Genomic DNA, 26,277 nt, shown 5'->3' on the forward strand with positions numbered 1-26,277 from the left:
GTTCAAATCCTTATCTCTCTCACTTGCTTGCCCCACTTGCTGCCTCTCATTCCTTCCCTCTGTACTTGGCAGGAAGCCCAGTTAGATTTCCCGGTCTCTCTACCTTTCTGTGTCTTTTTCTTTCTGACTCCCTCTCTCCGGCTCTGCTTGTCCATTCTGACCTCGCTCCACATGGCCTAGGGCCACTAGTGTAGCCTTATGATGCTATCTGAAGCCTTATCAGGGGTGTGGACCATAGCAGAACCAGACCAAGAGCCCATATGCTCCCAGGCTGTTCCCACCATGGGTACACCAAGGCTGGGGCTTGGCTCGACCCATGGTGGCCTGTAGCCAGCCAGAACTCCACAGCCACCACCCATCCACCCTCCACTCCCTGAGTCATTAAGGCCTCCTCTGGGACTGCATGTGTACCGCTGGTTGGCCGACAAACACATACTGTACACGCACACCCGCGCGTATCACGTACGTGCGTACTTTGTAGCACACTATTGCAAACATTTCTCGCATACACACAAGCACTCCGATGCATTAACACAGCCAACCATGCACACATGCGTAATAATCCTGATTGATTCCGCATGTGCAACGAGGCCACTGTTTTTGCCTTGGGGACGCCATTACAGTGCTTAACGCCTACACAACACTGAGTGCACACTGTGTGTGAGAATTTGTGTGCGTACGTACATGGGAGACCCTTAAAGAACACACCTTTTATTGAGCCAGCAATGTAGATCCTAAGTAAATCATGATTGTGCATCTTTGCAACCAGGTTAAAAGTCAGACATGATACTGTAAATGCATTTTACAACATAGTATCAGAATTGATGATCACTTCCCTTCTAAAGGTCATTTGACACCACACCAATGATTGTTCTCAAATGTAAATTGCCCAGTAGGGTTTCCTGGTCATGTTACATTGTCAGGTTATTTTTATATCAGATATTTCCAGTCCAAACGGATACATTTCGGATCCATGCCCCCGAGGATGAAGCCTACTGACTTGATGTCTGGTGCCACCATGAATTTGACATTTGTGGTTTTGAGTCAAATGTCTCAAACTATTAGATACTTTCTTCGGAAATCTACTTAAAACAGTTTTCAAGTTGTCATTTTGAAAAAATTTGCATTTAGCATCGCTGTGTATAAGTACAGCTTCACAGATGTGTTAGCATGGCTGTGGACTTTTCTGTAACAGCATTTCATGTTTTACTTACTTCTGTATTTTTCTGTTTTGAATCCATTTGTAATGTGCTTCCTAATTGTTTTCAAACGTGCTGTATAATTAACAACTAATATTATAATACTCCGTTAGGCACTCATTAACAACAAAACAGCAATTATCTTATCAAAGGATGGTAGGAAGAGTTTAATTTGAACAAACATGATATGTAAATACTTGTGAGTAGTTAAGTGTCAAGCTGGAAATGTCAGCAGCAATGTCCAAACTCATTTTTACATGGCATTTTATTTCCATCCTCAGTCACTTTGGAAATATTAGGTTTGTACAGAGGAGAGTGGATAATGCTCTGCTGACTGCTGCACAGGTTTAGCTAATACATATACTATCGAAAACTGTGCGTTAACAAGGTAATTGTGTGGGTCTCTGCTTGTCACTTTAATACTTTATGGGCAAGACCTCTTCACAGAGGTTACTCAGGTGTGTGTGTGTTTGTGTGCGTCTGTGCATGTGTGTATTGATGACTACAGGCTATAGGTAGACAGGCTATCAGCATTATGATCTGTGAACTCCCCGGACAGAACTCTGCCTGTGTGTGTGTGTGACTCCATTCTTGTGTAAGTATGCACTCTTACATGCTTGTGAGCACTACCTCTATGTACTCATGAGAGAGAGAGAGACAGAGAGAGAGAGAGAGACAGAGAGACAGAGAGAGAGAGCATGCCTCAGGGGTAAGCTGAGCCTTGGCGGGGTGAATGGCTCCAGTGTAGGACGACTTTGTCACAACCCCAGCCTGCTGCTCTTTGAATAAAGCGGGTCAAACAATGCTGACTCCTCCACTGTAAGCCAACCTACAGTCAACCTGTTCTTTCTTCCACCAACAATAGGCCAGGTCTTAAGTTACGACATACTAAAGGTGCCTCAGAAGAACTCTCGAAGTCCCCATTTCTCCATGGCCATATTTTTTAATTTTATTTACTTATGAGGAATTCAGCATGCTTTGGCACCTCTCACTTGTAAGTTTCAACCAAGTCACAGAAGGTAACTGGTTGGAGTGACAGAGATTACTTTTTACTTATCTTTTATGTATTTATTTGACCTGTATTTGAAGGAAAAAATATCCACCATCGACTCCGAGTGCAAGCCTGTCTTTTTCTCAGTTCTTAGAAGTTGTTGATACTGTGTGTTTGATGCACTGGCATGAACGGTTTACTGAAAATATGAATCAGATAAGAATAAAAGAGATGTCAGTCACGGGAAACTGCTCGTGTATGTGATAAGAGATTGTGGCTTTAAGTGATTCATTCAGCTCAGTGCTACATATATTGACTTATTTGCATGTTGATGTTATCAATGACGGTGTGTAATATATCATGCAGTCATGAAAGTATATCATGACAAAGTGAACGTAACAAGTGCAGATTGGTATCAAAATCTTTTTTTTTACTCTAGGCCAACGTTTTTCCATCGCTTTCTACAAAAGCCATGACAAACCAATGGAAATGAATTGTAAGAAAATAAGGTACAGCAAGCCCTTGTTCTTAAAGTAAAGACATGTAATTATACAATCCCTGTTTATTGAGCCCTAGATTTAGGAGCAATCCATATTCTGTCCTGCTTGTAAAACTGGGGACCAGCTATTCACCCCCGCATGGAAACTGCTCCGTCAATATGGGGTACGAGGGTTGTTGGTCACAGCTAGTGTTTGTGTAACTGCCCCGAGAGCCGTGTCTGCATTCTGTCCAGTAAGTCAATCATCGTCACCTATCTGGTTTATAATTTTCATGGACAGAATCCCAAAGCGGTGCCGCCTGTTCAGCTGTTGGGATCATTTTCAGCTCCTCCAAATTTTAGGTATTGCTTTGAGTCGAGAGTGAAGGAGTGTGAGATATAAATATACATGTGAGGTTATGTCTTATGGATCATCATAAGATATACTGACGTGGGACCTGAGGCTCCTGAGTTCCCTGTAAATCTACACTCATGTACCAGCGGGCATGAGCTTTGAGTTGGTATCTTAAGACGTGATGCTCTTCATCGAAGTGAAATCTATATAAATACCTGTTTTTCTTGCAGAGGAGTTTATTGTGGCAGCTCAGAGGTTTGGTCAGGTGACACCAATGGAGGTTGACATCCTCTTTCAGCTGGCTGACCTGTCAGAGCCCCGTGGGTAAGACACACACACACACACACACACACACACACACACACACACACACACACACACACACACACACACAGGCATAAACTTCAATTTTAACAGTGCTTTGGCTATATCTTGCTTTCCTGTATTGAATATGGTTGAGGGATGGAGGGTATCATTTCTGAAAAATAATATGGATATGCCTATATCAGGTACAGGCATTAATCCTGAAGAAAGGCAAATAAGTTCAGAAAATTGGAGCTTTGTGACAGCTCGAATGGAGGAGTATCATTTCACAACAGAAATCAAACTTACGTCATTTGATTTTTTCCCTACACTTAGTCAGGGAGTTGAGGAGAGTAAGTCAATCCGACACTTGCACCCCAAAGCGCACCTTCAGCCCCGGGGTCCATACCTCAAAGAGACAAGCGCTTTCTTCCTTCTCAAACTTCTCTGAAAAGGATCAAAAGAATCAGCCACGACTACATCAGTGCCAGAGAATCCTCTTTCAATCCAAGACAAATCTAAACTCCCATTTATCTTTAAAAAAGGGCAATTCCAGTCCCTATGATCCGTGGCACACAACAACTGTATGCGTTTCACATTCCCCCATTTCCTTTGCGTCTGCCTCGCGGCCCAACCAGTGCACTCATAATTCCTAACCCTGGCCTGAGACACCACCTGATTATTATTTCTGGGCAATGGGATACTTTAATAGCCCTCTCCACTCCCCTTGATTGGAGATGCGAGAGATAATAGCCTCAATATTCCCTCAGCCTGGGAAATCTGGGACTGCCATAGAGATGCAATGGAAAGACTCAGAAAGGCAGTCGTTTTACATCCAAAGGTTAAATATCTTTGTTATACTTGGAGGAAGGGATGAAGGAGAGGGAGTTGACTGCTCTGATAGATCGGTTGTCTTTCTCAATCATGCCAAGCACAAGCCTGCTTGTTTGAATGCCACAATATTTTCACATGGAATGATGGCAGTATCCATAAACTTGGAGCAACTTCAGAGTGACAGATTTCTCTTCTAAAGGGTTGGTGATGCACTGATGAAATATTATATTCCTCTGAGACTTTCTACAACAGTTGAAAGTTACTTGAAACCTCTTACTCTCTCCATTCTGTCTCCCCATCAGACGTGTTGGTTTAGTGGACATTGAGCAGATTGCCCCGCTGGAGGAAGGCGCCCTTCCCTACAACTTGGCTGAGGTCCAGAGACAGGTACAGAATATGAAGACTTGTTGATGTATTTGGTTTCCTCTTCCACACTGGTGGCTCTTTTTTTTAACCTCTGTACATTCTCTATAGAGCTAGATGTCACAATGTAGAGGACTAAGATTTATTATTAAGCATAATGATGTCTTCTGTTCACAAGTCATTAATCCCCTATTGATATGTGAATATGGCATGAGTTACACAATTCAGTGAAAGGGAAAAAAAACATAGATCACAAAAACCTGCCAGTGTTCATCAGCCCCGCTCATTTACATTTTTTTTAAGTTCATACTAAGATCCAGACCAAGTTGTATCCAAGTAACTTCCCATCACAGACTTAAACTTAAAGAGACTTTCTTGAGAGAACACTACCAGTCCTCTCCCTGACGTGTGGTTGAAGTTGAAGAAAAATCCCAGACAAAATCTTACAATCCAGGGAAATATAGACAAGCAAGGCTATCCTCAAGGCCTGATGAACCTCAAACATGCTTCACATTGCAAATGATAGATGTGCAGCAGCTAACAAGAGCAATTTGTAATGAAGAAGAGGAAGAAGGAACGCCAGACAGATGAGCAGAGGGCTGTTTTCCTTCTTGGGCTGTTTGGTCAGAGTTGTGTTGCCTGGTGGGTTCCAGCACTACAGTGAAGGCTTGGCCAGGCCATAGTGGAGCAGGCGGGGGCCAAAGGGGAAAAGCAAAGGGGCCCAGCACTACACAGACGCCAGTCCCACCACAATGAGCCACTTTAGGCCCTTGTGGTTTGGCCTCAGGGGCTGGCCGCCAGCTAGCTGCAGCTCTCTCTCCTCATCTTTTGCTACTTCTCTCTATTTCCTTTTTTGATCTACTTCTCTCTCCCTGGTTCTTATTTCTCCACACGTTTGTCGGCTCGCCTTTTCTCTCTTTATATCCTGTTAACTTTTTCCCCTCTTTCTCCCTCAAACATCCCGACAGTTAGTTTTGCAGAGTCGAGTCCAGTCGGCAGGCAGACGGAGGATGGTAAAAGTGTAGGAGGTTGTGTTTAGAGGAGACATTTGGGCAGGAAGAAAACCTTTTGGGGAAGAATTGTAACAGGAGGTATAAGTTCACTCTGACAGGTGGATCTGGTCGAAAGACCCCCATCCCCCTCACACAAACGCACACACTCACACATACATACCTACTCACAACACTCCAGCCCCTACTCTCCCCAGGGTCGAGAGGCCAAGGCTGGGCTGGACAGACAAGGCAACAGGTACCTCAGGTTGAGGGGGGAGTCTGAAGAAAGAAAGAAAGAAAGAAAGAATGAAACATAAAAATCTCGAAAGCGTATTAACTTTTGTATTTCTACACACCACATACTGTATCTCCTGCATTAGATAAGTAGACCCATTTCTACTAACAGAACTGATAGACTTTAAACTACTAATCTACCCCCTGATCAATCATGCAGGCCTTTATATTGCTTATAATTTTGATAATTAAGTATTTGTTTAACTAGCTTTTCTGTTTCTATATCACAGTGAAGTTGAGAAGCATTGTGAGGACGTCATCTTGAGCTGTGGGAAGTGATGATGGGCGTTTTTTCTTTCACCATTTTCTGGCATTATATAGTCTAAAAAAATGATAAAACAACAATGAACACATGAATTGGTTTACTAAATAGTTAGGTTACTGTGGCCCTGATTGTATACTCATATTATATTACAGGTTTGTAATAATCAAAAAGTTGACATCTGGACTGCATATCAACATATTAGTCTTGTGTTTATTTGTTTACTGGTCTCACCTATCAAAATCATGTAGTGACCTTATATTCAAGTAGCTTCCCACTCTCTTTCCTGTCTGCATAGTTTTATTAATTGACCATGCAGTGCATACCTGTGTCCGTCATGGAATTTAGACTTTCTGTCAAACACTATACAGCAGGTGTGACAAATGATTGATTTAAAAGCCTGTAATTTTGCTTGCAGGGTGGTGGAATTAGATATGTGGCATGCTATGTTTTTTAAGGAACAGTATTGAAGGGTATGTGGATTGCAGGAGAGAAATCAATGTCTTAAACAGTGGCACGCCTCACTGTTGGTAGTTTGTTGTGCTCCACTTTTGCACTAATGTCTCCATTGTCTCTCTCCCGCTATGTGAGCAGCAGTTGGGCAGTGACGTCTCCCGCCCCATATTCGTCCAGGTGGCAGAGTCCGCCTACAGGTTCACCCTTGGCTCAGTGGCAGGGGGTAAGAGTCACGCCCCATTGGCTCCCTGCATACCTTCACCCCACCACCCACCCATCCACCCATCTACCTACTTGCGTGTCTACCTGCCCCCCACCCCTGGCTGTCCTCATAAGAAAAGGGTGAGAGAGAGAGGACAATGGCCCCTCTATTGCCCTCTCCCTTCCTTACGAGAGCAACGGTTGCTCCCCTGCTTAAAGAGAAGTGCTCTCTCTCCTTTTCTCTCTCTCTCTCGCTGTCTCGTTCCCGCTCTTTACCATCTCCCTGCCTCACCCTGTCCTGTCTTTCGGCTCTATGCGTGCCATGGGAAAACCCTCCTGTGTGGATTCTTTTGTACCTGTGTGAGTGATCAGGAGAGGGCGGATGAAGGTGGGGGTGAAGGGCGTTGCCTCGGCCTTGTGTTTTGCTTCAGACTCCCCACTGTTTTTCTACTCCTCCTCCTCCTCCCTTCCTTCATTCTTCCCTTCTCCTCCTTGTTCTATCCCAAGGGAGACAGCTTAATAAGGAGGTACGGGTTTGCCATCCGTTCTTCTCTCTGGGTCTCTCTCTAATTAAGTCTGTCGCCTTGGGTCGGTTCTTTTTGTTTGTGTCCGTCTGACGGGTCGAAGACACTGAGACGGAAAACACTTCGACATCTTTCTTAACATTGCCTCCACAGACTTCCCCTTCCTCCTCCGCCTTTTCCTCCTCTTCTTCCTCTTAAAGGGTCATGTCAAACGAATTAAAAAGACATTTTCTCACTTATCTCCAGTGGTATTTAGCAAAGCTACCTTTTCCCCACCCAATGTAATAGAGGTGAGGGGGATTTTGCAGTAATCTGTGGTAATACACAATATTCTAAATCTAAACGTCTTTCTATAAGGTTTGCTTGTATAAGTCTTCCAGTTAGTTAACAGTGCAACCTGCCACCTGTTTAGTGTGTGTGTTTTAATGAGAATTGTCATTCATTTAATCGACATCTCTTGTTGCATTTATCATCAAATAGCATAATGCTAACAACACCATCTTCTTTTTACCAACTCAACCATGTCTGTAGCGTTTTTCACAGTTTTTGGATTAATGCTGTCTTCACCTGCAAAACATATAACATGTAATCACTATCTTAATAATATGTATTTGTTTACTAAATGCTTTGTAGCTATGGGTGCCACAGCAGTGTACCCCATTGATCTGGTGAAGACACGCATGCAAAACCAGAGGACCAGTGGCTCCCTGGTGGGAGAGCTCATGTACAAGAACAGCTTCGACTGCTTCAAGAAAGTGATGCGCTACGAGGGCGTCCTCGGCCTTTACAGAGGTCAGTATGCATGGGCACGAATTTTAACCTCACAATGTTTAACTTGTAATATGAAGTAGCTGCATGCTGGTAATCGTAGCTGGAAACTGCAGTTGATACCTTCTTCGAGGACTCCATGCAGCATATACGCTGCATCAATAGTGCAGCAGCTACTGGTGCTGGAGTGTCTATTATACATTCACTATAGTGCATTACCTCCAATAACAGTATTTACAAAATCATGATGGCTACCATGGTGTTGCTTGACCAGTGTGCCAAGTAGGTTCAAAATCCATCCCTAAAAGTGTATTTACAGACGCCTTGCAGTCCAATCCACCTTTCTTTTAAAAGAAAAAAAAAGAGGTGAGCTGTGAGAGAAGAAAGAAGAATCGAGTAGTAGGGACAATAAAAGAAAAAGAAGGAAGAGGAGACGAGAGGAGAAGAAAAGTGTAGGGTGGACAGGAGGGCTGTGTGAGTCCACCTCTCCGTTGACCTGTCTCCTTTGATGTGATTACAGACTGGCTGGGAATTCTTAGAGCAGGACAATGAACATGACACGCAAGGCCACATACCTTTAGGCCTGTGTCACGATGTTGTCGTGTCGCATCTCTGGACTTACACACTCATACGGTCGCGTACACAGACACTGAGCAGACAAACAAGTAGGCATGCACACACAGACATGCAGGCAACTGCTTTTGCATTCAGGTACACACATATCCCTAATGACTACCTGCCCTGTTTTCAGCTGGAGTTTGGGTGTCTCGATCTGTTTTGTCGGGGTCGTATTGAAGAAGGATTGGGGAGGAAAAGGGATACCCTGGAACAGTGGCAGGGCCTTTTAAAAATCCCATGATTCTGATTGACAGCGCTGAGCTCCCGAGAGGAAACTTGAATGCTTGAATTTCTGTGGGAAACACAAAGGCCATCAAGAGTGGAATGGCTTCACAGACGCAGAGACAGACAGGCCTGGCTCCACATAGATGGCGAGACAGGTATCCTGACAGCCAAACAGTAGTTATGTAATATAAGTTGAAAGTGCCCGCACTGAAGACCTTGGAAAAAGATCTTCCAGCAGGGCAAAATCGGCACAATTACTAATGTAGCACAATCTCTCATAAACCAAAGGGCATGAGAGAAACAGGAGCATCTTTTTATGGGGATGTTTCAGCCGACATAAATTCAGTGTGTTTTCAAATGTCCTGTCGTGTGTATTCATGTATATTCTGTGTTGAAGAAAGTATGTCAAAAGAATGTAAATGATTTTGGTTTGCCTTTTTTTTATGAGCTCCAGACATCAGGTCCTTTTCGCCAACTTCCAAATTAAGTGTATGATTATGTGTGTGTGGCCTCGCTACACAGAAACTACTGTAGATCATTAACTGTGTTTGCTAGTTTGAGGGAGTGTGTGTGTGTGTGTGTGTGTGTGTGTGTGTGTGTGTGTGTGTGTGTGCGTGCTTCTTGGCTTGGGGCTGGGTAGGGGGCCAAGTTTCATTGTGCTCTGTTGTGATTATTTTGTTTATTTTTATCCTGCTCTGGGTTGTAATTGAGGTCTGCGTAAACTTTTGGTTGGTTTGTTTTATACTCTGCCCTTTTTTCCTATTCTGGGAAGCCGTTTCTCTCTCTTCATCCTCTCTTTACCCCTTCTTCCTCTCTCTCTTGTTGCTACTCTGATGTCCCCACACTCCACATCAATAGATTTCATTAGCGTCTGGAGGATCTTAAAGGGTCAGACGCATGCAGCGGGAAGCCACACATCATGTGGAGTGTGTGGAAGTGGTGTATGTATATGCATGTATGTGTGTGAGTGAGTAGGGGTACCACAGCGTTCTTCTTTTTTTTTTTTTTCTAATCATCTCGTCATTTTCTAATGATAGGTCTTGTACCACAGCTACTGGGTGTGGCGCCCGAGAAAGCCATAAAGCTCACAGTAAGTCACTGCATTAGAAAGCACATAGAGACATGGATGCCCACTCACACAGACTGAAATCCAAGAGCTTCCTCCCTTTCTTATTATGTCATACTACACTTATTATTCACCAATGAATGTGAATAATGAACCGATGTATATTCTGTTTATTTTCTAAATGTCCTCTATAAAACGTTGTATATTCATGTCTTGTTCCACCATAACATCTTTAAACATCCTTTGCCTGATATTGTAACTCTTGTATTTTCAGGTGAATGACTTTGTGCGAGGAAAGACCAGACAGAAAGATGGTACAGTCCCGCCGGCAGCTGAGATCTTGGCCGGTGCATGCGTAAGTCTCATGTTAACAGAAACATTGATGCAATTTCGTAATGAGAACTTTCTGCAAGTACAGTGTAGAACTAGGTCAGTGGTAACACCTTTTTTAAGAGTTAGAAAATGATTGAAGACTGATGCTCTCAGTATTTATTACAGAGGAACTTACATATTTGAAAAGAGACCATACTTGACGTAGACAAGTATGGCCCCTATGTGGACATCCACATGCAGCCCAAATAAAAAACAAAAATGGATACTTGATGTGAAGAGAGATTATGCAAGGAGATCTGCATTCATGCACATTTGTATTTCATCTTTAAAGGAATACAAAGACAGCCAAACGGCTGGCAAACAATGTAATGGTATATTAATGCTACTACCTGGAATGGAGTGTGCATTAGGAAATGCACATACAGGGAACGCCACACTGACGCAAACCTTCTATTGTAGTATAAATGGCGGTGTGGCGGATAACTGGAAGTCCACAGCTGTCTGGAAATATGAAATTTGGAAAGAATGTCGAAGGCTTGAAACAGCAGTGCAGGTAGTTTATCTTAATCAGGTGTCTAATCCCATCTAGCAGTCACACTTCTTCACCGACGTAAAGGTTCTCTGAGAACCAAAAATCTTCCCTGCGTTCTTTGAGAGTGTTGTCAAAATGAATATGGCCACAGATATTCAGCATGTTTGGTCACATACATTCAACATAACATAGTTCAGTGTTTGCCTCTTTTTCCCATGAAAACTCAAACCCATCGCCCCTCTCCCCCTCTCTTCATCATCCTCTTCAAAGTGCACTGTGCCGAAATGATGCTGTACGGTGCACAGACAGCGCATGCAGTACTACGGCAGCATACATCTCCTAACTATGTTTACCTGTCTTCCGAGGGCCGCCCCTCTGACAGTTGAGCAGACAGACACGGACCTGTTTGGAGGCCAGACGTCGCTGTTTGTTGATGGAACGTGTAAAGATTACACATGAAAGAGCAAATGCACAAACTGTACATGCTCACAGGACTGTTGCATGTACGACAAACAGAAGAGCATACAGGTGCACGGACACACACACACGCACACACTTGCAGGGAGGAGATGAAGATTGACAGCGGCTGCTACCTGAGACCCCAACCAGTCTGTTACCTGCTCCCTCCCATCATAGGTTTTGATCACTGAGCTGTCACAGTCTCCCCCCAATTCACCCCCCCCCCCCCCCCCCCCCCCCCCCTCACACACACACACACTCACACACACACAGACACACAAACACGCACACACACACACACACACACACACACACACACACACACACACACACACACACACACAGGGAGAGTCTGGCAGCTTTCGCAAATGAAAGAAGGTCTTTCACTCAACCCCTCTTTTGATGCTGATCACTAAAGCAAAGTATTTCAGGATACACAAGTCATTATGGGTTTAGCTCCACTCAGGCACATTCAATTGACCTTATTAGTTCTAGGAATATGTTCAAGAAATGTTTTAGCATGCTACATTTGCTATACATTTTGTGGCCATTTTTGTGTGTGATTTTGTTTTTTGACAGACAAAAATGAAGAAAAATTGCAGTAACCACGGGAAAGCAAATATACTGAAGAAGTATTTTTCTACACTGTACTGGGTGTAAAAAGTAGTGGTTGCCTTTTTTTTATACAACTCGTATGGATTCAGAAGCAAGAGTCATAACAGATGCATAGGGAGAGGAGGGGATAAATGTAGAGGAGAGGAGTGTGGATGGATGGATTTTTCCTCTTTTCCTCTGTGAGCCGTCGTGACAGCTCCTTTCATCCTGGCTGAGGCCCCGGTGTTAGTGCTGGCACTGCACTCTGCCTGCCACTTTATCTTATACATACACACACAATCTCACACACACACATAGACGTCGAACCCTCCTGAACCCTGTTTTAGTGAGACTCCAGCCGCAGCACATGAAATCTGTTTATATCATTTGGTAGCTGTGAAAGTGTTGGTTTGGACCACAGTGTCAGCCTCAGGTCCACAGTCTATAAAGCAAAAGACAGAAAGAGAGAAAGACGAGGGAGAACAGGGGAATAGTAACGTTATATGTTCACTTTACGCAGTCAAAGAGGCTTTATCTCATCTAATGTGCTGCCTCATTCTTTTCTCCGCACCTCTCATCCTTTCTGGCTTTTCATACTCCTCTTAAACATGCTCCTTTCCTCTCCTCTCGCTTCCTCCTCTTACCCTCGCTAAACCTGTGGCTCAGCACCATTAAGCTTCAGTGTAGGTTGCCAATTTCTAATGATTATTTGGTAAGAATGGCATGCTCCGTTGACTGAGCTGGCTGGATGCTTATCTGGCAGTTACTGGCCTGCATTTTAGGACTTAAGTTACACAAAATACTTACTGGGTCATTGCTGAGAGGGGGAGTCGGGTAAGACTGAGAGTCAAAATACAGTAATACTTTGTTCGTGTTCATTGTGAATGTAGCACAGTCTGCACGGTTGGTTTGAATCTTTGTAATGAGTTTCTTATTCGGGCCCGATGTGAATTTTGAAAACATTATCAGAGAATCTTCTACACGCACACACCTAGACCTGCACATGTAGCGTGAAGGGTGTTAAGTGCAAATGAATTGTTATTCATGGAGGGCAACTGATGTGTGTATTTGTGTTGGGGTGGGGGTGGTTTGTTCCTCAACCTTCACTAAGCTGTTGGTATGCTCTCACACACACATGGCCTGGAGCTGGGATGCATAAGGTGCTGACGTCCCAGGTTTCTAAGGATCACCTTGCCTTGTAATTACCTGGGAATCATCAGAGCGCCGCCGACGCTGTCACTCCATAATCACAACCCTCAACCTTGACCTTCCCTCACTTCTCTCTGTTTTGACTACTTATCCCTCTTGTTTCTCTCTCACCTTCTTTGTCATGAGCTCATTTGGTTTATTTGTCCGACCCTCTTGTTTCTATTTGTCTCCCTCTCTTGTCCCGTACGCTCAAAAGTTTTTGAGCTACTTCCCACTTTTAAGTAGGAACGGGGTGGTTTAGCGCATCGAAAAGCTCTGCTCCATCTCTCGTTTTATCTCGTGTTGTCACGGCCTAATTGTCAGCTCTTCTCTCTGAACAATGTTGTTGTTTACCCTCCTTGAGTAAACAACATCTCCATCTCCTCCATCTCCAGTCTCATTAGTATTCAATTGAAGCAGCCAACACTGCTTGGGGCCGGAGCCAATGGCCTCTTGATGCTTGGTATTAGCCAGCATGTAATCAACTCGGTTATTTCCATAAAACAAGTCATAAAGTGTTAGCTGGGAGATGTAGCAGGTTTAGAGCGGCAGCCCTCCTGCTATTCACAGCCTCTCGTTGGGTCTGGAAGGGAAGCTGTAGCCCATGGTACTCTGGGTTATTTAAAGAGTGGCTGCAGACACCTTCAATAAGACTATTGTGATCTCTGTCTCAGCCTTCTCCCTCTCTTCTTGTAGGGTAATATATGGTAACACTTAAAGGGGAAATTGAGCCAAAGAAATGCCCATGTTGCATATTGCTTGATGCCTTCCCGTAAGGCAGGACGCAACAAGCACAATCCGTCATTCATAACGAAGTGACTGAAGGCGGGGGGAGAAAAGGAGAGAAACAACAACAAACAGACCAGGCCTATTTAAGACAGAAATGGAACCATGGCAACCGATTGCTATCTAATTGCGATGTGCCGCCCTTTCGCGTGTAGCTTCAGTAACCACTGGCAACCGTAGAAAGAGAGACAATATTGGAGAAGATGAGAGAGCTCGTTGCATAGAGAGTAGGTCAAAGCATGAAAAGGGAGAGAGGCGATACTGGAAAAGAGAGGAACAGTTAAAGGAAAATGGGAAGTCAGAAAAAGCCTACTTATGCCCAATCTAAATCTTTAAACACTGCAAACATTTCTCAGTATCAAGAAGCATCCTGGAGATGCCGTCATGTTCCCTGACTAGACACAGTTACCATTTGTCTCGCCGCAACTCTACCACAGCCGTTACCTCTTATACTTAAAAGCCCTGCCGACCTGAAAGTCAAAGAAACCAGTCTGAACTCGCCGCGGTACTGTTGCCCTCACAAGTACAGGTTTGGAGAACGGTGCGAAGCGAGAGGTAGGAGAGAAAAAGAGTCCCCGCAGGGTCTGTGTGATGAAGACAAACAGCTGACAGACTCCACTGCATCAGCTGGATTTCCCGGTACTCTCCTCCTCCTCCTCCTCCTCCTCCTCTCTACATGTTTGTTTTGCAGCTGGTTGCTGAGGCGGCACTATTGTTAAAGTATCACTTGCTGTGATTGTGTACAAGTAAGGCAATGGTTACATTTTGAATATTGATTGTATTCAAATGTTTTGGTTTTATCCTTTAAATTAACACGTCTTCAGAAGAACTAAAAAACACACTGAAAATCGATTTGCTGCTGTAAAGTATCCAATCAATGCCTCTTTTTTCTTGAAATGTATTTTATTGAATGTATTTTTTTGTCTATCTGCTCCTCCAGGCTGGTGGCTCCCAGGTGATCTTCACCAATCCTCTGGAGATTGTAAAGATCCGTCTGCAGGTGGCAGGAGAGATCACCACAGGGCCGAGGGTCAGTGCCCTGTCCGTCATCAGGGACCTAGGCTTCTTTGGACTTTACAAGGTGAGAAACATCGTTGGGGTCAGAGGTGCATGTATAGTTTGCATGTCTGAGCTATAAATCATTCTTCAAGTGCCTTTTTTACCCCGATTACAGTATTTGAATGCGTGGTCTGTTTTGATGTGATCTGCTTGCATCTGATCAGAGAATACAGAAATGCAAATGTTATGTAAATGTACAGAAATACATTTTGTTTTCACACAAGACATCATGGTTTCAATATTTCATTCAAGTCTTCTGGCTTCTTCTATACTTATTGTGCTGTAGATAAACAATATTCTCAGTCTTGCCTAATGTTTGCAGATGTGATGTTTTTTTCTCAACTCACAGTAGGATCAGACAGAAGAGTTTCATAATTATTTTTCCTCCATGTTATTTCCTCCCATCAATGCCAAATTATACACGTTGACAGGAAACCAAGAGGATGTGTTGGTTTCATCCTCTTGGTTTCCTGTCAACCTGTTCTCCTGCTCCTCAGCACACAAACCTACTTTTCACATTGTCTCCATCTCAACATACAGTCCGTTTTAATGAATTCCATTGCTAGGCAACAGCTTGAGTCCATGTTTACTTCCTTTCAGCTTATGTCATTGGCATACGCTGCGACAGGAAATAAACTGGGAAACATTTGGAATCATTCATTTTTACAACGGTGAAATGATCTCTATGTAAGAATATAGCTCATTGATTTCTGTCCCAGAAGTGATGAAGGGAGACGCATTGGTTGGAATATTCACTTTGAAACTATCAATAGGCTGAAGAAATGAACTGAGAGGAACAGTCAGTCGTGGAGGAGTAAAGCCATATTTTATGTAACGCTGAATTCAAGATAGATTTGTTGTGACTAGATTAATAAGACGCCCAATATCCAGATTCTATTGTATTTTCATCTGACTCACAATTTCACAGCAATCCATTATTACTTATTACTGTTATGACTAAATCCTATGTGATTTTTCTATTAACTATCATACAATTATACGTTATTTTACCCCACATCAGCTATCATTTAAATCAACAGTTCCATGTGGTCGTCTTGCTAAAAGCTGTATTTAACCTTAATTGCCATAATTGGTATTTTTCAATGGCACAGGGCTTACTATTTCAGTCCATTGTTTGACCATATTAGAGTCATAAGGGGCTAATATGAAAATATTGTTGCGTTGGTGTATTATAAACAGCATTTTCTGTATTTGATCATTATCCCGAGTAAGGTGGAACGGCCACATAGTGGTGTTTTTTATGCTACCAGTTAGAAATGAGAACTATAGGAATCCATGGATGAGTTGTGGCTACCACTAACACGAGCAGCTTAACTAGACAAGGACATTAGCCCTCAGGGTAAAACAGAGCATGTCTAATTAAATTACATAAATAAGTCCTAATGGAGCTCGGCAGGGGACATTGTGCTTCAATTGTAAACACAATCAACTGTGAAAATGTCAATCTCATACCTGCGGTTGTATTAATTTGCAAGTAAGATGATGGCACTTTTGTTGTCAAATAGTAAAACTATTTCTCAATGAAGATCCAGCCGTCCTTAGACAGGACTTTCATTTTGACAGTCTGCTGATTATTTACTACACTGGATATTACGACGGCGACTGTTGGACCGTCCATAACAAGTACCAACATGCTTTGTTTTGGACATTTGGATTTCGATGTGTCGCTCTGCTCACAGTATTATTTTCACTCCACAACTCATGCATTTATCCCAATCACGCTGCTTTGTGCTCTTTTCCATCTGCTGTTTTTCCTTCAGTCCAGTGCATGATGGTGTATGCTGACCGTCGGTTGTAGTACACTACTTGTTGGCGAACTAGAAGTGAGTGATTTCCCCCCGGTCCCAGAGTCGTCCAGGTTTGTCTGTGTGGTATTCTCTCTGTCTGCTGATGTGACCACCAGCTGGGACGACTTCCATGTAAATATTTTCATTTAATAAGGCTGTAGTAGTGTGGAGCCTCCTCTTGTCTCCGTCTACCTGCCTCTTGTGCCTGTGCATGTGCAGTTGTGCACTCACTCACTAGTATTTTATGACTATGAAGTGATTTTGTGTGCACGTGTGTGTTCATTTAACTGTCTGTGAGAACACCGCTCCATGCTACCTATATGAGCGTGTGCATGTATGTGCACATACTTCATTGTGCTCGTCTCCTGCTCCGCGCACAGAGAGGGGACAAAGTGCATTGAGAAAGCGTTAGCGGTGTTGGCGGCGGTGGTGGTGGAGGAGGGGAGGCGGGGAGGAGACGAGCTCCAGCCTGCAAACCCCAGACGGGCTGGCTCCGGAGGGGCTGCACCCAGGCACAGAGCTGCCTTTGTCAGGGTAATTATCCTGACGCTCACCCTCTGCTAGCGGAGCTACCGGTTGGCAGGGTGGCTAACACACTAGCGCCACCATTCATCACTGGGGGAAAGTTGTCAGTGTAGGAGCATCAAAACAGACATTTCCTGGATGAGGTTTTTGTGTGCAGGAGGGCATCCTAGGCATTTTGCATATTCTTACTCAATGAAATAATGTCTTTTCATCTTGGTGGAAGAGGAGTGAATACAAACACTTGCTCAGCCGCCAATCTGCCGGTACATTATCCAAATGGACACCATTGCTCTGGTATTACGGCTTCTTGTCCCAGCCCCTGTGACACTGCTGTCAGCCCTGCCTCGATAGAATCTCCCAGCTTTCAGCAGCAGCTCAGCCCCAGCAGACAACAAGTACCAGAGCAAAGAGTGTGTGTGTGTGTGTGTGTGTAGGTGTGTAGGTGTAGGAACCCACAGATTATCCCATTGGAGTTACATGTCCACAGTTAAATGACCGTCCCCAGCTCTTTAACACCTTGTGCTGACTGTCGTTTTTTTCTATCAAGCAGGTGGCAGCAGGCCAACAGACTTACAGCAGGAAACGCAATAATCTTGATGATATAGTGTTGTTTACAGTGGCAGACAAGGAGTCATCCTCGTCAGCCAGCCAGTCTGTCTTTCTCTGCGTTTCCCCACTCTTTTTGTTTTTTCTGTTATCTTTGCTTGTGGAGCCGTTTCCCTCACCTGCTGCTGAGGACACGGACCGTTTACATATGGAGAGACATGATTTGTTAGACACGTGGTTGATATTTCACTCTGTTATAAGAGTTCCAGGTGACTTTTTTTGAAGTAGTTTCTTTGGTGGTAACATCAGTTGATGCTTGAATATCTGGTTTAGGAAGAGACGGTTGATTTTACATATTGTGGTTCTAAAAAAAACAATCCATCTTTAGGGACGCAGGCCAGAAGACACGGTTCAAATCCCCACAGCCCTATCATTCTCCCTCTGCGCTTTGTTTTCCCTTTCTGAGAATTTAACTCTAAATCTTCTACATCTTTTTCCTTCTGACCGTCTTTCTCTAGGGCTCCAGGGCCTGTTTCCTGAGGGACATCCCCTTCTCAGCCATCTACTTCCCCTGCTACGCTCACCTCAAGGCTTACCTCAGTGAAGAGGACGGAAGGATAGGGCCAGCCAAGATGCTGTTTGCTGGCGTGCTGGCAGGTAAAATACTTCAGCCTTCATACTTCAACAGTACAAATAGTTTGTTTTTAAGTTTCCAGATTAAAAAAACAGTTTGCAGGAATTCTACCTCTGTCAAGGTACTGAACATATTGCATGTACACAAGAATGAAAAGGAAATTATATCCTACCTTAATTTTTTCCCTGGTACTGTTGAGACTGAATGTCGCCAGTAAACATAATTCAATTCGTCTACCATAATTGGTGTGCTGTGGGCATACCACAATTAATCAGAACTTAAACAATATTAAGACGATTATTTCTGGGAATATCACCCCTTCACATAGTCATTGTCATAGTCAGATATATTGCTAATATAAAAATAATATTTATAGCAGCATTAAAGTGGGATTTCATTTCACTGGGTTCATCTCTGGTGAGACTTTGGCGACACTAGACCACCAACAGAAAGTCAGTAAAATCTGAAAATTTGTATTTAAGTCTGGTAATGTCTACATTGCTGTATACATGTCTAGACATTACTGTCTAAATGAATCAACCATCTCATGTTGCATTTAAAAAATCTAGCCTTTTAGACCGTATAAATTTGAAAAACAGCGTTTTGTCTCTGAAAATGTTTGACTTTTCATAGTGAGCCAAAAAAAGCTTCGGTCCCTGAGGCAATATGTAGCGCCCTTTAAGTTTATGAAAATCTTTGGTCTGGTTCAGTACTGAACAAAGTGTGAGAGCAGGTCTCTCTCTGATCTCGCCTCAGACCTCCACAGGCCCTCGGTAACAGTAGCAGGGCTCAGAGTTTGGAAGCGAGGCAGCCTCTGACCGCAGGCTCCATGGCGGTAGCTGCTAATTAGAGCGCTGCTCAGTGATTGGGGACTGGGGTTTTTGGAGCTCTGCAGCAGGGAAGCGCCTCAGATGCCTGCCAAAAGGGAAGCGTTCCAATCCTAATATACTGGACTTGCACATACACATATGAAGGCAAGCCGAAAAACACGCTTACGATACTTTATGCATGTTCACCCTGCAAGACTGCATAGAGTGCTGTCTGAAGGTTAGTCATAACAGTGAGCAAGAAAGGCCAAGAAGACCAACATCCACTGATGACTTAACAACTTAATCCTCTGCATGAAAATATGATCCAAGTTTAAACATTGGATTTATCCCGAAAGTAAATACTAATAACAGACCAGCACTCCCCTGCCAAGTCAAAACGCTTTCAAACATTTGCATAAAAGACCTAATATTTATTTTGAATCCTCTGAGATGTGTCAGCAGCACTTTCTTTTTGACGCAGAGGCACAGCACAACACGGAAAAATCATAAATCCTGCCTGCCTTCTCCCTTTTTACTCCGGTTTCTCACCACAAGACTGGCAACCCTGGCCCACAGACTCCGAGCTGAAACAAGCCTCATGATTTCTTGATTTTTTTCATTACTTCGACACATTTATCATCCCTCTTTCACATGTATTTATCAGCGGTTACAGCATTCAGGCAATTAGTGTTTTACAGTCAGCACAGGAAATTGAATTACACGCTTAGTTAGCTAGCACGGCACTATTTACCTATGAATTACTCTGGTCTGAGTAGAACGCAGTGTTGGCCATCTCTAACTCACAGTGGCGCTATAAAAGAGTTGTGGAGGAGGGAATGTCCAGCTTTATTCCCTGTGGGCTGTAAGCAATATCCATGTTGTTCAGTCTCTAGTTATATGAAGTTGAAACGTGTTCATTCATTGATTAATCGATCGACAGAAACTATTTTCAACTATTTCACTTTTCATGCAAAAAAGCATCTTAACTTTAAGTGTTTTCTGCTTTATATCAGTGTTAAAGGTACCCTGTGGAGTTTTTGACCACTAGTCCGACAATGGGTTCCCGCTTTGTTTGTATCGTACACAAGAACAAGTGTGTGGGGGACAAGATTCACATCCTGCCATTGTTTTCGATGCAGAAACGCAGCAATGCACCAACAAGGGTCTAAGGACAGTGGGTGTTAGAGGCTGTACACGCTTTACTGTAAGCCCTGAAGAAAAGAAAACCATTCATCGGTAATAAAAGTAATTGTTCAGCTCAACATTTTTAGACGCATTGGCCCAGAGTTTACAAGTAGTAACTCCAGCATGGTTTTACTTTTTCTAGGAGGAGGTCGGAAAGTTCCAAGTTGTCTGGAAGGCAACATCAGATCCCTTGTTCCTAAACCTTTTTTTGTCTCCATTTACTTTTTTCACCATACCTCCTGCAAAAGCCACAGGGAGTCTGCTCCCCTCCTCTCTCCTCTCTCCTCACCTCCCGTCTTCTCACTCCTCCTCTCCTCTCTCACCTCTCCTGACCTCTCCTCACCTCCCCTCTCTCCTCACTCCTCCCCTCCTCTCTCCTCTCCTCCTCTCTCCTCCTCTCTCCTCTCCTCCTGCAGGTGGTCAGTCTCCACCGGGTGCCAGTCTGCTACCTAATGCTGAGTTGATTAGGCTCGCTGAATAGCTCGTTTGGCCGTTACAAAAACCAAGAAGTCAGAATAAATTGTCAAGAGGGCAGTTGATGGTAATGACTGAGCCATCAATGATTGAGCCCATTCATGGCTGAAGTGGCTGGAGTGGGGGACTGCAGTCACTCCCTTTAGTCAGCCAGTCACTTTCACCGGCACATGGGGCACAGTGTGCATTGGTCTCATTACCATCTATTGTGTGGCCCCGTTCAAACGGCTGCAAGAAAAGTGGCAGACGGAGGAAAGGGAGAAAAAAGATAGAGGCTAAATAATGGCCACGCTGGTGGTATGGATTGGTTGATGGTGAAGTGATAGGAACTGGCCCCTACTTGTGTGTAGTGTATGTATGCGACAGACTTGCTTCAAGATGGTCAAGATCCAAGATGACGTGTTTTTAAAAGTGGGAACAAAGAACGCTGGAACCACTCTATCACAAGCAGTTACGACGATATGCAAGATTTCATTGCTGATTTTCTAAAAAATCAAGTCATTTCTTTGGGGTTGGTTTAAAACCCCTGCTCTATTTAGAATCAAACACAGCAAAACGTTCTTCTCCCCAGGCATGCCGGCCGCCTCTCTGGTGACCCCGGCTGATGTGATCAAGACCAGACTACAGGTGGCAGCACGTGCCGGTCAGACCACCTACAGCGGCCTGGTGGACTGTTTCTGGAAGATTCTCAGAGAAGAGGGACCACGGGCTTTCTGGAAAGGATCTGGAGGTAACATTGGCGATCGCCATTTCTATAATTTAGTTAGTTAATATAATCCTAAGAAAGTGCTGGAATTGTATATAAGGCTAATAAAGGACTGTGTATCTCAGTGTGGAATTCAATTTGCCATCCAAGTGATGATGGAAGTTTGTTTTTTTCCTATTTAACTGGGGCCTACTTGGCCTTGATGCTTATTTGCATTTTCATTAGTATATATAACTGGAAGGTGCATGTTATAGATGTTTGATAAATATTGTAGGAGTTTTGTAATCCTATTTGGGATGGGACAAATATTTAGTTTGGTATAACATGGAAGTATTTTTTTTTTTTCAATATAATTACAACTATTACACTTATAATATATATATAAATATGAAAATATTCAATATATGCAAGGCTTATATAAATATAAAGTAAACAGCATAAACTTTTTCAATGTATTTCATTTTATAGGCAGACTTCTTCCATGTTCCCCTCATGTCTGAAACCAAACCTTGATTATACGTTTGTGTAGATTGGCGTCTAACTATAAACAGGGAATCTGTGCCTTCCTGTCTGTCTGCCTGTCTGTGGGTATGCGCTTTGCATCTCTCGAGAACCGTTCATTATGGAGCTTTTTTTCTTATCTTTATTTAAGATCTTGGTCTTTCAATTTGAGAGCATGGCTCATTGATGTCTTGTTCAGACTTTGTTATGCTTTCCATCAAACCCCGGTCTTCACACATGGATGTGCTCTGCTTCTGCTCCAACGCTACGCCTGCACTCTGATATATTGTTGCTCCATCTTCAGCCCTTCTCCTCACACTCAAGCTTCTGCTTCATGCTTCTGTCTGCTCTCACATTTCTCCTCTGCTCTTGGATTTTAATGAAATGATCCCGTCTCGTTGTGGATTGTGTGTACTTTTTCGTTTGCTTTTACTATAATAATACTTGGCATCATCTGATTCTCATGGTAAAAGCGGCGGCTACCTGTGCCACCAACTGTAACGTGCTCTGCTGACCGACACCATTGTTCATTCTCCAATAGCACAACGGCAGGAGCTATGATAGTAAAATAAAACAGTACGGGTGTATAACAACTGTACATTTATTCTAGCAAGGGAAGTACAGTTGAAGAACTAGTGAAACTACAAAGCACAGAATCTCTGAACTCTGAATGTAGTGTGAAGCACCTTGAGTAGTTGAAAAGTGGTAGGTCCATTTGTAAAATTAATTAGTTTAATTAACAATCATAAAGTATAGTATGTTACCAACAAACTCCTCGTCGCCTCCCTGGAGTCACCGGACTAGTTCATACACATTCAAATGTACCTTTTCCTGCAGCCCGTGTGTTCAGATCCTCGCCTCAGTTTGGAGTGACCCTGGTGACCTATGAAGTCCTGCAGCGCTGGTTCTATATCGACTTCGGAGGACAGTAAGTCTCATTCACTGTTACTAACCTTCCACCAAACTTAGTTGCCTGTTTTAGTTTGTTGTTGGTCATTAACTCAACCCTCCTCCCCTGATCTACTGCTGAGACCTTATATAACACATAGCTATATCTTCTTGTTTCTTTTGAAGAAAGAATATTAAATCTGTTCATCACATTATCAAAGACCGTCTGCGTTCAGAACAATATAGTTCATTTCAACGTGCACTAGCTGCTCTTGGTGTGCATCCACTCTCCTCTATCACGGAGAAAGAAATGCCACAAGACCAAAAATAAATTATAAGCTCTCACTTGGAGCTTTGGATGTGACAATTTTCTCAAACTCAAGAGTCTTGCTGCGCAGTGATCCGAGCAGGCAGCACCCATTTGACTTGCACATGTACTTTCCCCACTTCTGGAGCGAGCTCATTTTCCTCCTCAAAATAGGTCACTCGGGAGTAATTCAGTCATTTTCTGAAGTTTAAAAAGGTCCAGTGGGGAAGAGAGATGCTGAACCTCTCTCTCTAAGAAAGTGCTTCTTTCACATATATGTCATTGGATGGCTGGTGATTTTTTTACATGTTGCTCCCTCTCTCCCAGAGACTTGCAGGGAAACAAAATCCAGTGCTGATCCAATGAGAATTTGCTGTGGTTTTTGGGCGAGTGGATCTGGCAGCCAATCACAGAGCTTGATGTGAAATCAATAAGTGGATTTGATTTGTTCTGCTGTTCCCCTTCTGGTTTTCTATTAAGACTTTCTCCAATATTTGGTTAAAATTGCATCTTGCGCCGTGTTAATGTTGGTTTCCCTTTAACTCTTACCACACCTCACTCTCCGTCACTGGGCCTCAGGCTTACTACTCCCGTCTCTCTCCCTCTCTCTCTCCACACCACAGAAAGCCGGCTGGCTCAGAGCCCACCCCCAAGTCTCGGATCAGCCTGCCGGCGCCCAACCCTGACCACATCGGAGGCTTCAGGTTGGCCGTGGCCACGTTCGCTGGCATTGAGAGCAAGTTTGGGCTCCATCTCCCACGCTACACGGTGGCAAATGCAGCAGCAGTGGCCCCCTCTGATGCAAGCCGCCCCTGAGCCTCCACGGGTAGGGGGGGTAAGTGAAAGAGAAGGCTTGCATGTTTTTAAACAAGCCATTGTAGTATTTCAAGTTTCTTCTCATGTCATTTCTTTATATACGAGACATATTTTCATATCTATCCGAATATTTTGGTCCACTTTCAATTGTACGCACATTTGATCAAACGCTTCCACAAGAATATGAGCTAAAGTACTTGAATGTAAAGCTACAGTGTGACAATCTGAATGTACACAATGTTTACTGTAAGATGTTTGGTTTCAGGTCTAAATGTATACAGATGTGTAAATATCTGAGAGACAGCTGGCACCGACTGCAGCTCTGTAGTGTGTCATGACTGACTATTTAAATGTGTACAGTACAGAAAATGTAGGAGTTACATATGGTGTGTAATAATCGTGCCTTACTATGCGTATGGCAGCAACATGTGTACTAAAGAGTAAAGAGAAACTTATATTAGTAAACTGAATGTGTGTCGGAGTTTTCATTTACGCTGCGAGGAAAAGGCGAGACAACAGATGGTCAGCTACGCTTTAATAGTAAACATAGCAGGTTTAACAGTCAGCACGCTCCATTACAATATATCTCTTGATAACTAACAGTTGTTGCTCTTATCAGAACAAAAGACAAAGTGCCAATACCACACTCGATTCAGTTTCTGCCACCCTGAAACACTGACACAAAGCAGCCACAAAGCCCCGCGTGTGGAAAACGTCACCATCATAACTCCATGTTTATGCATCTGGAATATTTAAGAAATGTGTCGCATGCAGGCATCACACGGAGAAAAGAAGCACGACATGAAGTGAAAATGACAGTTTGTAAACAATACATGACTAGTCTATGGACCCTGCTTTATTTTGTTTTTTCGGTAGTGCAAAGCGTTGTCACAGTACATCTTCATAAGGCAATAAGACTGCCACTTTGTATATACTGTAAGCAATAAATCACCTTTAAATAAAGAAATAAGGGTGGACAAATCAGTAGAGGTCAACAGTTTAACCATTCACGGACAGTTTTGTATTCACAGGAGCGTAAATGCAAGAATACAATAAAAGCGTGGTCTTCTTTGCACCAGACAGGAACATGTACATGACGAAAAGAAGAAACCAAACTGATTGAGACACACATGCTACAGTGACACCGATAAAAGGGCACCGGGTGGGTGTACCACGAAGCAAGTTCCACCAGGCTCTCTCTGCGGTTCAACAAAACCTAAAACCCCAATCAGAGATAATGGGTATCAGGTTGGTGGTTATCAACTGTCTCTGTTAAGGCAGGTTTTCTTCACCAGGCGCACGTTCCCATTAAAGGGGCCCGTCTGGTGCATCATTTGAGTTTCCTGCAGTAGCAGTGGAGCACAGGCTTGGCAGCAAGTCAGGACCAAGCATATAAACACAAGCCAGAGTGGTGCGTAGTTTTATGTGCCTTTATCATTCTTTTACGTATGATATGCTCAGATTTAAAGTGTTACTCTTACCTGAAACAACAATCAGCAGCAGCTCCACTAAACTATTAATTGATGTTGTTAACAAAATCACCCTCATGTTCCCTTAAGGCTCCAGTGATGGATATGTGGGTGCCATCTACTACACTCGTCTAAACGGCATATTGCTTATTGGTGTAGTGATCATTTGATGCGTGTTACGTGGGATTTTATAGAAGATTCTTTTATAGTTGCTGTGGGAGAATGTCCAGAGAGCGCTTCAAACATATTCAGTGTTTCAGTGAGAGTAAGAACATACAGTATATTAACATACGGCTCCACGCTAACCCATTAATCTTGCTTCATAGTACACCCTGTGGTCTCTGATTCCTTGCTCTTTGGTTGGGAGTGCTGCTCTATGAAGCCAGCTCCATAGGCCCCTCCTCCTCGCCGTCCGCTCGGTTCGCACGGATCTCCATCAGGGTACGAGCGAAGCGGCTCCAGTCGTCGGTATGAGTCACTGACAGCTGGAAGAAGCATCAAAGAAACACAGGTTAAATGACATCAAGCCCTGTTAAGACTGACTTAAGCCGTCCTCTCAGTCATTTGAGAAGGTCAGTCCTGTAGCGGTCTGTTGGTGGCACCTCGTGAGTGTCCAGGGAATCACGTTCTGTCATCACTGCTAGTGCCGTTAGCTAAAGTTAGCGATTTTGGTGGAAAAATCAGCTGTTTAAGGTGGAAGTAAGATGGAAAAGCTACCATGGAAATAAA

The 26,277-nt window shown here is 43.5% G+C and overlaps 2 protein-coding genes across 7 annotated transcripts in view; one reads left to right on the forward strand and one right to left on the reverse strand.

Annotated features, from left to right (window-relative positions):
• The window catches only part of slc25a13 (solute carrier family 25 member 13), a 41,686-nt gene extending 17,473 nt beyond the window's left edge, over positions 1-24,213 (forward strand). Inside the window, exons 8-18 of the mRNA XM_084031438.1 lie at positions 3,254-3,347; positions 4,463-4,547; positions 6,666-6,750; positions 7,886-8,044; positions 9,901-9,953; positions 10,204-10,284; positions 14,762-14,902; positions 18,278-18,416; positions 21,433-21,591; positions 22,906-22,996; positions 23,887-24,213. Of these exons, the coding sequence (XP_083887564.1) occupies positions 3,254-3,347; positions 4,463-4,547; positions 6,666-6,750; positions 7,886-8,044; positions 9,901-9,953; positions 10,204-10,284; positions 14,762-14,902; positions 18,278-18,416; positions 21,433-21,591; positions 22,906-22,996; positions 23,887-24,079 (1,280 nt within the window). The 3' untranslated portion in view covers positions 24,080-24,213. The remainder of the gene's footprint in view (positions 1-3,253; positions 3,348-4,462; positions 4,548-6,665; positions 6,751-7,885; positions 8,045-9,900; positions 9,954-10,203; positions 10,285-14,761; positions 14,903-18,277; positions 18,417-21,432; positions 21,592-22,905; positions 22,997-23,886) is intronic.
• Positions 24,214-24,604: 391 nt separating this feature from the next.
• The window catches only part of dync1i1a (dynein cytoplasmic 1 intermediate chain 1a), a 49,696-nt gene continuing 48,023 nt past the window's right edge, over positions 24,605-26,277 (reverse strand). For all 6 annotated transcript variants that reach the window (XM_084032473.1, XM_084032476.1, XM_084032474.1 and 3 more), the window contains one exon: positions 24,605-26,033. In XM_084032473.1, the coding sequence (XP_083888599.1) occupies positions 25,923-26,033 (111 nt within the window). In that variant the 3' untranslated portion in view covers positions 24,605-25,922. The remainder of the gene's footprint in view (positions 26,034-26,277) is intronic.

The sequence above is a fragment of the Eutrigla gurnardus genome, assembly GCF_963514095.1.
Source record: "Eutrigla gurnardus genome assembly, chromosome: 17".
Taxonomy (NCBI): Eukaryota; Metazoa; Chordata; class Actinopteri; order Perciformes; family Triglidae; genus Eutrigla; species Eutrigla gurnardus.